Genomic DNA, 13,868 nt, shown 5'->3' with positions numbered 1-13,868 from the left:
GTTGCCCAGGCTGGAGTATAGTGGCACAACCTCGGCTCACTGCAACCTCCGCCTCTTGGGTTCAAGCAGTTCTCCTGATTCAGCCTCCTAAGTAGCTGGGATTACAGGCATGCACCATCACACCTGAGTAATTTTTGTATTTTTAGTAGAGACAGGGTTTACCCCATCTTGGTCAGGCTGATCTCGAACTCCTGACCTAATGATCTGCCTGCCTCAGCCTCCCAGAATGCTGGGGTTCACAGGCGTGAGCCACCACGACTGGCCAGTACAGTTTTTAGAGTTTAATTTCTAGCTTTCCCAGAGGTTGATGGGTGAGACTGAAAGTTCCAACCCTCTAATCACCTGGTATTTCTGGTGAGGAGCCCAACCTGAGACAATCTATGGGCCCTACCCTGTAGCACTTAATTAACCAAAAACTTCCTGAGCACAAGGGAATCCTCATGAATAATAAAAGACACCACCGTCATTCAGGAAATCCCAAGGGTTTTAGGAACTCTGTGCCAGGAACCAGTGACGAAGACCAAATATATTTTGTATTATGTCACACAAGATATAATACAATATTATTAATATTATTAAAGTAATATTAAAAGTTCAGAAAAATGAACAATAGGTGTTTAATAAAAAGGAGTATGGGCTTGGCGCGGTGGCTTACGCCTGTAATCCCAGCACTTTGGGAGTCTGAGGTGGGTGGATCACGAGGTCGAGACCATCCTGGCCAACGTGGTAAAACCCCATCTCTACTAAAAATACAAAAAATTAGACGGGCATGGTGGTGTGTGTCTGTAGTCCCAGCTACTCGGGAGGCTGAGGCAGGGGAATTGCTTGAAACCGGAAAACGGAAGTTGCAGTGAGCTAGGATCGCAAATGCACTCCAGCCTGGCGATAGAGTGAGACTCTGTCTCAAAAATAAAATAAAATAAACATAAAGGAATATGCCTGAGGAAGAAGTGAAAATCGAACTGGCCCCTGGCATACATGCTGTAACCGTACTGTTTCCTTGTCCTTACTAGACCACCAACTCCATGCTGGTAAGGATCACATCTGTTCTGTGGCTGCAGAGCCTCCTGCATAGAGAAGGTACTAAACAAGTATGTGGAAATGAATGAGGGAGGAGCGAGTTGCCAGTCTAACAGGAGAGTGTTAAGGAGGAAGAGCAGAGTGAATTCTCCCTAGAGAGCGAGGATGCCAGGATGAGAGGCTTGTGGGGTTTTGAGCAGGAACAGAGGGAAAGTATCAGTCTAGCCTGATGTCCTTGTGGCTGTCAGTCATGCCTTTCTTTGTCACTAGCAGGGGTTATTAATTGTGGACTGAGTCTGTGGAAATGGAATGGAATGGGGAAGACCTACGGGAAAAGCATAAGGAAGCCTGGACACTGTCTGTACTGCTCAGTCAGCTCTGCCCATCTGGTAGTCTCATGCCGTAGGAAGCCAGACTGCATTTTTCACCCTCTGCTCAGCTGCTTTCCAGTTTCAATTCCAGTTCTGAGAATGAACAGGATTACCCTTCAGGATGTTTCCTTACACAGACCTGGACTGTGTCTCAGTTGTTAGATCTCATTGTCCTTAAGACAGGTCATTGTTGCTTTAACTACAAGTACCTCTTTCATTTCTTGCCAGAGGAAACAAATTTTATTTATGTTCACAGATTTCAGTGGAATGAATGATAGTTTAAAATGTGGTAGTAAATTTACTGCAGATACACTGTAACTTACTGGAATCTCTTAATTGTTACTTTTCTGTGATCACATATATACCATTGTTTTTCCCTTTTAAAATTTTAGTTGTTGAGTTTAAAAATTTAGAAATTTATAAAACATTTTCAGAAAATGTACAGTTCTTTATCATGATACTTCTTAAGCTCAGTTTTCTCTTAGATTTAATATTACTTTTTAATCTAGATTTATCTAGAGTTTTTTTTTTCCCCCCCCTGAGAGATGCAGTCTTTCTCTGTTGCCCAGGCTAGTGTACTGGCATGATCTTGGCCCACTGCAACCTCTGCCTCCTAGGTTCAAGCGATTCTCCTGCCTTAGCCTCCCTAGTAGCTGGGACTACAGGCACGCGCCACCACGCTCGGCTAATTTTTATATTTGTAGTAGAGACAGGGTTTCACCGTGTTGGCCAGGCTGGTCTCGAACTCCTGACCTCAGCTATCTGCCCACCTTGGCCTCCCAAAGTGCTGGGTTTACAGGCATGAGCCACCATACCTGGCCTGTCTAGGTTTTGTTAACGTCATTTTTTTTTTTTAATTCAGATTTTCTTTTTTTTTTTTTTTGACTATTATACCTATTTATTTACCTGTAATTAAGATGCACAATGGCTCTTTGAAATATACACATGCAAGGCGTCAGAGCTGCTCAGATTTTCAATTGTGTGTATTTTTGATCCCCAGGTAATTTGAATTCAGAAGAATGTTTAGAATGAGTCTTTGACTCTGTGCAATGAGGAAAGGCCTCTTTAGTACTTTCTAAACAATGTATGTTTATGGAATTACACTGATATTTAGTTGATGGCGTAAGGTTGTACTATTCTGTAGGAAAGAGATTCTCAAGGTTTTCCTGTTTTAAAAATTTCCAAACACTGCATAAGAGTAGTTATTCTTAAATTTACTCAAGCTGCACACCATTCTTAGAATCACAGACCCCTCAAAATAACTATAGCACCAGAAATCTATGGTCCATGTCTTGAATAGCTCAGTACTTTTGAGAACTAAAATAGGAAACGAAAAACAGCTACTGTCCCATTTAAAAATAACTATGAGATTTTTAAAAATTGGATGTTTATTTTCAACTCTGGTTTTAGTGTATATTTGATGCTCTGATGAAAACAAGTTGTCATCCATTGAAATACTTAGGTTAAAGGAAAACAATGGCACTTAGATATTTTTGGACTCAAGGTTACAGGAATAAGGTTAAGTTATTTCAACACAGCAGAGAGTAGAGATAGTCGGAATGAATCCAGACTTCGAGTACTTTTACTTGAAACTAGAAAAATGGACTGCTTCATAGTGTCCTGGGCCTTGTTGCAACATGGTGGCTGGCTGACTAGTATTAACTAGGTCTGGGCCTCAGTTTTTTCTTTTTGGATGTTTGCATTGATAAACCAAAAATATCCCAATAGTGTCTTCTTCCATATGATGTTATTCAGATGGTAGTTATGGTAACTATGGGAGCTCGAAGATCTCACAGTGCCGCCTCCTCAGCCTCCCATAGGGAATTGTACAATGCACCTCTGTAGGGGAGTTACACTTAATGAAACTAATGGTTAAAAAGAATTGAGCTCTTCTCAGGCACTGTGGGAGATGCTCAACACAGATTATGTCAGTGAATTCTCCCAAACTCTTGTGATAGGCCTGATTTATAGATGAGGAATGGTTGTGAATCTCAGAAAAATTAAGTAACTTCCCTAAGGTACCCAAGCAGGTAAATTCCTGAGCTGATCCAGAGCTTGAGCTTAAACTCACCATGCGTGGGAAATATCACCAGGCTTGGTAAAGAGAAAAGCTCAGCAAGTGGAAGCTCTAATTCTAATCACAGAAAAATTAGGAGTAGTCATTTTACCACCAAACAGGAATGGAGAACTGATTGGGCTGTTGGAATATATTTTTTTACAGCAGTCTTGGACATCACTGATAGCCATGTGTACATTCTTTGTCTTTCATTGTGGGCTGAACCCTGCAGCTGCTGGGAAGGAAGGTGCATGGATGCTGTTATTATAGCCCTTCACTTCATTTTTCCTGTAATTATGTTAGTTGAAACCTCTGATTGACATCTATAGATGATCTGAACTTTCATTAAAACAAGTTTTGTGAGTGGTCTGATGAGTATTTATGGACTTAATACATATCATGGTGACTGGTTTCAAAGATCTGCAAAAGGAACCAGCTCAATACAATCACTAGTGCCAGTTGTACTGTTGCACAGAGATATATTTTTTATAAATGAAAAAACCTTTGAAGCTGAGCGTCTTAATTTGCTAGGGCTGCAGAAACAACGTATCAGGAGGAACTGGGTGGTTTAAACAACAGAAACTGATTGTCTCACAGTTAGGGAGGCTGGAGTCGGAGGTGAAGATGTTTGCAGGGTTGCCTCCTTCTGGGGGCTGTGAGAAAATCTGTTCTATGCCTCTCCTCTGGCTTCTTGTATGGCAATCTCTGGCATTTCCCTGGCTTGTAGAAACATCAGCATGATCTCTTCCTTCATCTTCACAGGGTGTTCGCCCTGTGTGTTTGTCTCCAAATTTTCTGTTTTAATAAGGACACCAACCATGGATAAATAAGCCTACCCTAATGACCTAATGATCTTTGTAAAGAGTCCTCTCCAAATAAGGTCACATTTTGAAGTACTGGGAGTTAGGACTTCAATGTATGAATTTGGGCAGGGTGGAGAGGGGAACAATTCAACCCTTACCACTGAGCATGGCCAACTGTATATCACACACACCCTTTCTCTGGTGGCTCTACCCTCCCAACTGCCCTAGCTGAGGTGTTATAGAATATCCAATTCACTGAATAAGTTCTATGTCCAGAATAATATGAAAATAATAAAACTACAGTGATTCAAAATTGAAACTTGTCCCTTCTGCCAGGCCAAGCCTGCTTCAGGCTTAGAAGCCTGCAGTGGGAAGGTTAATGTTGTTGGCTTTCTTCCTTGTTCCACCTCTTCTCACTTCTGCTGTTTGCAACCCTTACAGAATCAGGCCTGGAGAGGCTTAAGGGGCAAAAGCTGTTCAGTTGATGGCTGGGATGTTTTCATTTGGCACAGGTGCTTTCTGGATGGTAGATGTGTGCTACTCCTTAGTAGGTTCCTGGGAGATCCTCCTGCTAAGCCTCCCCCTTCAGCAATCTCGATGCAGTGTGCCTCTCCTCTAGTTGGCCCTTGCTTTTGGTGCTCCACCCCCTGCTGGTGACCTCCCCCTCTCTAAGCTGTACTGTCTTGGAAAACTGTCTTTTTTAAAGCAACTTCATGTCAGTTATCTTCCATGGAGTTTGATTTGGTTCATGGGAAACAAGAACATTTGCTGTTAGTGGAGGTATGGTCTATTCCCAGTGCAGCCTTTTAAACTTAGCTGATGGGTAGACAGAGCTCAGCCACAGTTGTCTCACCTTTAGACTTACTGTTCAGGCTTGAATCAAATCCTACTGTCTGTGTCCATCTAAGTCCGGTAGATGCTTGTCTAGCTCCTCAGGTAGTGCCCTAGAAGCCCTCCGAGGCAGGTGTGAGGTGAAGGATAGCATTCTCCTCTTTTCCCACATAGACAGAGGCAGGAGTGGACACACTGTACACTCACACCCTCCAGCAACATTTGCTTCTCAGACCTCTTCAACCTTAGCTTATAGGCGGCTAGAGGAGACTGAGTGGCTAAGATGAGCAGAGTTAGATAAAGCTTCACCCTTTGCAAGTCCCACATGGATGGGTCCATTCTGTGTCTCTCTGCAGGTGTTAACTGTGCTACTCCAGGAGGTATCTCAACAGCTAAGGGAGAGGCAAGAAGACTAGAGTTGGTATAGTATCATTTGCAGAGGAAAACAAGTGACTGTTTCTTATTACAGAAGAAGACTGGGTCATCAAATGTGAATTTGGAGGGCATTCTTTCATTTCATTTAGGCTTGTAAGCATCATGAAACACATTTTAATACAAAATTTCTTATGTCTGTTTTGTCAGTTTATAGGAATTGACACAAATTTTTTCTTTCTTTTTGTTTTTGAGACGGGGTCTTGCTGTGTCGCCCAGGCTGGAGTGCAGTGGCATGATCTCAGCTCACTGCAACCTCTGTGCACTGGGTTCAAGTAATTCTCCTGCCTCAGCCTCCCGAGGACCTGGGATTACAGGCACCCCTCACCACCACACCTGGCTTTTATTTATTTATTTATTTATTTATTTTTGAGACGGAGTTTCGCTCTTGTTACCCAGGCTGGAGTGCAATGGTGCGATCTTGGCTCACCGCAACCCCCGCCTCCTGGGTTCATGCAATTCTCCTGCCTCAGCCTCCTGAGTAGCTGGGATTACAGGCACTCGCCACCATGCCCAGCTAAGTTTTTGTATTTTTAGTAGAGACGGGGTTTCACCATGTTGACCAGGATGGTCTTGATCTCTTGACCTCGTGATCCACCCGCCTCGGCCTCCCAAAGTGCTGGGATTACAGGCTTGAGCCACCGCGCCCGGCTATTTATTTATTTTTTAGTAGAGACAGGGTTTCATCATGTTGGCCAACCAGGCTGGTCTTGAACTCTGACCTCAGGTGATCCGCCCACATCGGCCTCCCAAAGTGCTGGGATTACAGGCATGAGCCACCACACTCAGCCTGTTTCTTTAGCACATTTGGATTGACTTAGCGAAATAGAACTAACCTATGATAGCTTCCCATTTTTGCCCATGTGACTGTACAGTATCTCTGAAGAATGTTTTCTTATACCAGAGGGCAATGGAAAGGGTGTGTTTGTTGAATCCAAAAGCAGCACTGTGTTCATTGTTTTATTCTGCAGGATCATTCTGCTCTAAAGATACAATATAAACATCAGTTCTTTGCTGTATAATTTTATTGCAATAGAATCCATTCAGCATTTTAAAATGTGATTATATCTCTTTAGAAAATCAGATTTGGAATAAGAAAAGATTAGCTCAAATTCATTGCATTTGTATTATTTACTTGGATAATTATTGTTACTTTGCCTATGTAGTATAAAAGTATTAATTCCTTAGGCCTTAAGAAAATAGATCATACTAGGTAGAAGAGATCACAGGGACCCAAAGTTGAAGAAAGTAGAAATTTCAATAATAAAACCTGATATCCAGATTAGCAGCAATATTAAAACCAACTTGTTTTGACAGTTAAGTCAAAAATAAATATAGGGGCCAGGCACAGTGGCTCACGCCTGTACGCCTGTAACACTACCACTTTTGGAGGCCGAGGTGGGTGGATCACTTAATGTCAGGAGTTCAAGACCAGCCTGGCCAACATGGTGAAACCCTATCTCTACCAAAAATAGAAAAATTAGCTGGACTTGGTGGCATGTGCCTATAATCCCAGCTATTCTCCTGGTGAGGCAGGAGAATCACTTGAACCTGTGAGGCAGAGGTTGCAATGAGCCAAGATTGTGCCACTGCATTCCGGCCTGGGTGAAAGAGCAAGACTCTGTTTCAAATAAATAAATGTCAATCTATTTGTCTTTCAAGAATAAGCCTAAAATAGTTGTGAAAGACGGGATAATATATGAAGTGTAGTACTTGATGGTAGTGGCAGGACAAGGAACCTAAAGATACTGGTACTGCTCTCACTGGGAAAGGATAAGGGAGGCCCCCAGTGGTTAATTCTTTGTACCTTAAGTATTTGGACATAAAGAATAAAATGGGAGTATAAAGGTTTCTTATTCCATTTTGGGTTGCTATAAAAGAATACCTGAGACTAGGTAACTGATAAAAGGTTTATTTAGCTCAAGGTTCTGCAGGCTGGGAAAGTTCTGCAAGCCCTGGTTTCTGGGGAGGGTTTTTATAAAGCTGTGTCACAACATAGCAGAGAAGGTCAAAGGGGAAGTGGATAACTGCAAAGATAGAAAACCTGAGGAGCATCGTAGCTCTATAACAGCCCCATTCATGGGAACTCATCCATTTCCTCTTAATCAGTTTCATCAGCGCAAGAACTCAGTCACTACTACCTGAAGGGCATCAAGCCATTTATGAGGGATCTGCCACCATGATTCAGATACCTCCCACTAGGCTCCACCTCCCAAGACTGCCACATTGGAGATCAGATTTCAATATGAGTTTTGATAGGGACAAACCAAATCCAAACCATAGCAGTAGGCAGCATAGAAAACCAATAAACCTGAAAATAAACTATGAGATAAGAAATGAATACAGAAATACATTACATTATATTAAATGGACAAAGACATATTAAAAGCTTTCATTCCCTAGACATTGTATACTAATAGGACCTATAGTTGTAAACATTAAATTGTGGAGTTACAAAGATGCAATATGAAATACGAACACAGAAAGGTTTGTTTCTGTTTATATGCCATATTTTATACAAAAAGAAGGAAACCTTTAGTGGATGAAAACAAAAGTAATCGAAGTTTTTAATGAGTATTGGCCAAGCATGGTGGCTCACAAATCCCAGCACTTTGGGAAGCCAAGGCGGGCGAATCACTTGAGGTCAGGAATTCAAGACCAGCCTGGCCAACGTGGTGAAACCCCATCTCTACTAAAAATACAAAAACTAGCCTGGCCTGATGGCAGACGCCCATAATCCCAGCTACTTAGGAGACTGAGGCAGGAGAATTGCTTGGACCCAAGAGTCAGAGAAGGTTGCAGTGAGCCAAGATCATGCCACTGCACTTCAGCCTGGTGACAAAGTGAAACCAAGTCTCAAAAAAAAAATTTTTAAGGAGCATTAACAAGAGCAGTACCTATTTGTTTTTGTACATCATACCCCCGCCCCCCAAAAAGAAAAACTCAGTTTTAAGTATGAGCTAAGGTGTTGAGTTGTATATTTTAAATCATCACTGATTTTTCTTTCGTACAAACTTGGCTTTCGGATTTTTTAAGCTTTCACAGACAGTTTTAGAACTGTCCTTCCAGCTATGGTAAATCATTAACCAGTATGACAACTAGCCACATTCTATGATGGTATTTCACTTCCTAATGCATTGTGGGAAGTTGGCTTTACTCCTAAAAACTCAATTGCACTTCCATCCTGCCAGAGGGCTTAGAAACATGCAGCTACCGATTTATTGTCCTCAAAGCCCCTAGAAGGTATAGCAGAGAACTGGAAATTTAAAAATCATTTTATATTTGTTAATTTATCCATCCATTTAACAGTTATTTGTTGAAAGCGTCTTATGTGATAAACAAGTATGTTGAGATGTTCAGACAGAGTGATTAAGACATGTCCCTGTGCTGAAGGAACTCAATCTTCTGGGGTTTTTTTCTTCATATCTTCCCCCAAATTTTTAACTTCATATAAATTTAGACTTGGTTTCTGTTGAGTGTTTTAGTAATGTGAGACATTTTATTGCAGTACAGTGCAAAGTATTAATGGGCTAAGTATATTAAATGTTGCTGTATTTGTAAGATCTCTTGCTTTGTCCAAGACCATGAAAGTCTCAGTGAAAAGGGATCTTACTCCCTAAATCATAGCTCTGGTTTACATGTTTCTCAACATTATTGCAGAGACTCTCCAACTTGGGCCTTCTGACCATGCAAATGAAACTTCCAACAGCACTATGAAACTACCAACTTCAACTACCTCAGTCCCCAGCAGTAAGATAGTCACCACCATGAAACCCACAGCAGCTACGACACCACCAAGGACGGTCTCAACAAATACGACTGCCACCTTCAAGTCTACACCCAAAACAACAAGTGTTTCACAGAACACATCTCAGATAGCAACATCTACGATGACCATGGCCCACAATAGTTCAGTGACATCTGTTTCTTCATCAGTAACAAGTATGTATTAAAGTTGACCTGTTTTTCCTATGCTGCAAGTAGTTAAATGGCACATTTAGGTCATCTTATCTGACAAAAACATACAGAAATTTTATATGCCTAGATTTCCCTTAAATCCTAGTTTTAGAAAATCAGTGTTCTAATTACAATGTTTAAAAAAAAAAAGCATTAAAGGCTTTTTTGTTTTGTTTTGTTCTAGTTACAGCAACTATGCATTCTGAAGCAAAGAAAGGATCCAAATTTGATACGGGGAGCTTTGTTGGTGGTATTGTATTAACGCTGGGAGTTTTATCTATCCTTTACATTGGATGCAAAATGTACTATTCAAGAAGAGGCATTCGGTATAGAACCATGTAAGTTTTGAATGGCCAGGACTTTTATTTCTGCACATCTTTAATTATGATAGAATATCAGGCAAGTGTTCATTTCAGTGATGAATAATTGATAGATTTATGAGTTATATTGCCATTAACCCTCTTGGCCCAAAGTAAATTGTTTATGTATAAACTTGTGATTATAATTATTTGCAAATGAAAATGGATGTATCTACTTACAAATATATTTTTTACTAGTGTCAAACATACTTTACAAGAGACCAAAGTTAACCCACCCTGAAATTTTCACTTACTTATACCAGCTGATCATAAGAAATACCAGTTCTCAGCAGGCTGTTGACTTAATATGTCTGTGTCCATTGTAGTACTAAATAGCATCCTTGGTAAAAACATGGCTTTTGCTTTCCATGACAAAGATAAACAAAAGTAATTCCTCTGACAGCCTCATTGTCCCTGATAATTTAAATAAGTGGTTAGTATAAATAATATAATTTATCACTTTATCTGTAGCAAAACTGTCTTTTTAGATGCGCCTTATCAACAAGACCTAATCAACAAACTATGTTTACCCTACATATAGCTCTGTAGGTCTTATGGTTTAGGAATATATCCAGACTTTTGTTGTGCCAGTAGTCCTTTCAGTTTTTGAGTGTTACATGTTGTTGTAGTTCACACTGATACAACAAAGTATCATATAGCTGGGTGCCTTAAACAACGGGCATTTATTTCTCACACTTCTGGAGGCTTGGAAGTCCAAGATCAGGGTGCCAACACATTTCAGTTCTGCTAATGGCCTTCTTCCAGGTTGCATACCACCAACTTCCCATCGTATCCTCACATGGCAGAACGAAACTAGCTAGTTCTCCTAAGGGTATTAATTCTGTTCACAGGGGCTCCACCCTCATGATTTAACTACCCCTCCAAGGCCCCACTTCAAAATATCACACTGGGATTAGGGTTTCAATAAACCATTCCTCCTTTTGCATATATGCAAGAGCTAATTCATTTAAAAAATTTTTTTTTTTTTTTTCTGAGACGGAGTTTTGCTCTTGTTACCCAGGCTGGAGTGGAATGGCACAATCTCGGCTCACCGCAACCTCCGCCTCCTGGGTTCAGGCAATTCTCCTGCCTCAGCCTCCTGAGTAGCTGGGATTATAGGCACACGCAACCATGCCCAGCTAATTTTTTGTATTTTTAGTAGAGACGGGGTTTCACCATGTTGACCAGGATGGTCTCGATCTCTCGACCTTGTGATCCACCCGTCTCGGCCTCCCAAAGTGCTGGGATTACAGGCTTGAGCCACCGCGCCCGGCCTAAAATTCTTAATGTATATAAATATCATTGAACAGATGACCTTTTCCAAAATTTGCTCTGTGGGTTAACGTTTGACGTACGTGTGTCCCCCACACTCAATTCCTATATCAAAAAGTTTGGGAAATGTTCAATTGAAATAAAGTAAACTAAAACAGTTTACTGTAAGACTGCTCTAAGCCTTTAAAATGCTGATTTACATTATGATTTGCCAGGAAGGAATACAGTATGAATTGTTTCCCCAATTTTTTTTTTTTTTTTTTGGAGACCGAGTTTCGCTCTTATTACCCAGGCTGGAGTGCAATGGCGCGACCTCGGCTCACCGCAACCTCCGCCTCCTGGGTTCAGGCAATTCTCCTGCCTCAGCCTCCTGAGTAGCTGGGATTACAGGCACGTGCCACCATGCCCAGCTAATTTTTTTGTATTTTTAGTAAAGACGGGGTTTCACCATGTTGACCAGGATGGTCTCGATCTCTTGACCTCGTGATCCACCCACCTCGGCCTCCCAAAGTGCTGGGATTACAGGCTTGAGCCACCAAGCCCGGCTTGTTTCCCAAATTTTTAACCAAAATAGTTGTTGAATGAATCCTTCTTCTTGCCCCTTTTCAAGGGGAGCTAATACTGTCTGTCTCTTGGAACTAGTATTGTGTGGAATACATTTTGGAAAATGTTGGAATAGGCTATTAGAGGGAATCTTCCAGTTTTGACACTACATACAATTCAGTACACATAAAAGCAAATCAAACTTTTTTTTTAATAGTTTAATGTATTTTAATAGCAAACTTACAGGAACAGCACAGAAGACAGACAACATTAAAAACATGTACTTGCATGTAGGACAACTCAGTTAGAAAAGTATAGTGAAGAGATGGAATCTACTGTATGATAAAAATGCTACAAACACCATTTAGTTGCCGTCAATAAGAAATTTACTTGTTTTTAAAAAATCCAAATGCTGGCATTGTCCAGAAAAATTTAACAGCTTTATTTATAATTATTATAAAGTTGAACTGCTGAAACTTGTTCACTGAAACATTTTAACTTGCATTAATGCTTTACGTCTCCACATTTATATTAAAAATTCACACACAAATGAAAATGGAAAAACTGCCAATACCTGATTTCTGTCCCCTATTTTTCCACTCGCAATCATATACTTAGGTACCTTTTGACCCCATGAAAAAAAATTATCTAACATTCAGAACTACCAGTAACAGGAAGAAGAGAATTTTTTTTTTCTTTTTTTGAGAATGAAATGTTTCCCATCATAGTGGATTCTTAAGCACGCTCGCCATGTATGCGGTGTTCTAGCTGGATGTCTTTTGGCATAATTGTTACACGTTTGGCATGAATAGCACAAAGATTGGTGTCTTCAAAAAGGCCCACCAAATAGGCCTCACTTGCCTCCTGCAAAGCACTGATAGCTGCGCTCTGGAAGCGCAGATCTGTTTTAAAGTCCTGAGCAATTTCTTACACCAGATGCTGGAAGGGAAGTTTGCGAATCAGAAGTTCAGTGGACTTCTGATAACGTCTAATTTCACGGAGTGCCACAGTACCAGGCCTGTAACGATGAGGTTTCTTCACCCCTCCAGTAGAGGGCGCACTCTTGCGAGCGGCTTTTGTAGCCAGTTGCTTCCTGGGTGCTTTACCACGGGTAGATTTGCGGGCAGTCTGCTTTGTACGAGCCATGGTATAGAGACCTCCTTACTTACCCCCCTTCTCCTTCGGCTGGAGCTTGGCGAGCGAGAGGCGGCGCTGGCGTTGGTGAGTGACGGCCCAAACTTCTTGACAAATTTGTAAGAAGTACTAAATACAAACATGGAAAAGTTTCCCAGATTTTCAATTTATTGATATAAGCTGAAAATGAACATCACATCATAAATGAAAATGGGATCTAACAGTTAACATTACCAATACTTAAATGAAAATGATAATTTAAGAACAGATTTTATTTATTTTTTGAGATGGAGTTCCCCTTTTGTTGTCCAGGCTGGAGTGCAATGGTGCAATCTCGGCTCACTGCAACCTCCGCCTCCCAGGTTCAAGCGATTCTCCTGCCTCAGCCTCCCCAGTAGCTGAGATTATAGGTGCCTGCCACCATGCCCAGCTAAGTTTTGTATCTTTAGTAGAGATGAGGTTTTGCCATGTTGGCCAGACTGGTCTCAAACTCTTGACTTCAGGGTGATGTGCCCACCTTGGCCTCCCAAAGTGCTAGGATTACAGCATGAGCCACCACATCCAACCTTAGAACAGATTTTTTTAAAGTTATATTTAAATAAAATTACATTATATATATTTATCATAACAAATTATCTTTAGCTTCCAAGATCAGATGAGATCAGACATCTTCACAGTGGTGTGGCTGTAAGCTCAAACTAATTTTAAAAGAATATCAAGGTGATGTTTTGTCAGATTAAAGGCATATTCAGAAACATTCTTTCTTTTTTAAGGTCAGTGCACAAAAGACTATATAAAGTATGACTAAAAAGAGTGCTTTGCACCGGGCACGGTGGCTCAAGCCTGTAATCCCAGCACTTTGGGAGGCCGAGGTGGGTGGATCACGAGGTCAAGAGATCGAGACCATCCTGGTCAACATGGTGAAACCCTGTCTCTACTAAAAATACAAAAAATTAGCTGGGCATGGTGGCTCGTGCCTGTAATCCCAGCTACTCAGGAGGCTGAGGCAGGAGAATTGCCTGAACCCAGGAGGCGGAGGTTGCAGTGAGCCGAGATCGCGCCATTGCACTCCAGCCTGGGTAACAAGAGC

The 13,868-nt window shown here is 41.2% G+C and overlaps 1 protein-coding gene and 1 pseudogene across 1 annotated transcript in view; one reads left to right on the top strand and one right to left on the bottom strand.

Moving 5' to 3' along the window:
• TMEM123 (transmembrane protein 123) overlaps window positions 1-13,868 on the top strand; it is a 48,705-nt gene that overhangs the window by 33,159 nt on the left and 1,678 nt on the right. The window contains exons 3-4 of the mRNA XM_010334616.3: window positions 9,174-9,455; window positions 9,655-9,808. Coding sequence (XP_010332918.1) covers window positions 9,174-9,455; window positions 9,655-9,808 — 436 coding nt within the window. The remainder of the gene's footprint in view (window positions 1-9,173; window positions 9,456-9,654; window positions 9,809-13,868) is intronic.
• LOC104650685 (histone H3.3A-like) lies at window positions 12,008-13,693 on the bottom strand (annotated as a pseudogene).

This window comes from Saimiri boliviensis, chromosome 6, assembly GCF_048565385.1.
Source record: "Saimiri boliviensis isolate mSaiBol1 chromosome 6, mSaiBol1.pri, whole genome shotgun sequence".
Classification (NCBI taxonomy): Eukaryota; Metazoa; Chordata; class Mammalia; order Primates; family Cebidae; genus Saimiri; species Saimiri boliviensis.
The sequence above is the reverse complement of the archived record's forward strand: the minus strand, read 5'-3'. Positions and strand labels throughout refer to the sequence as shown.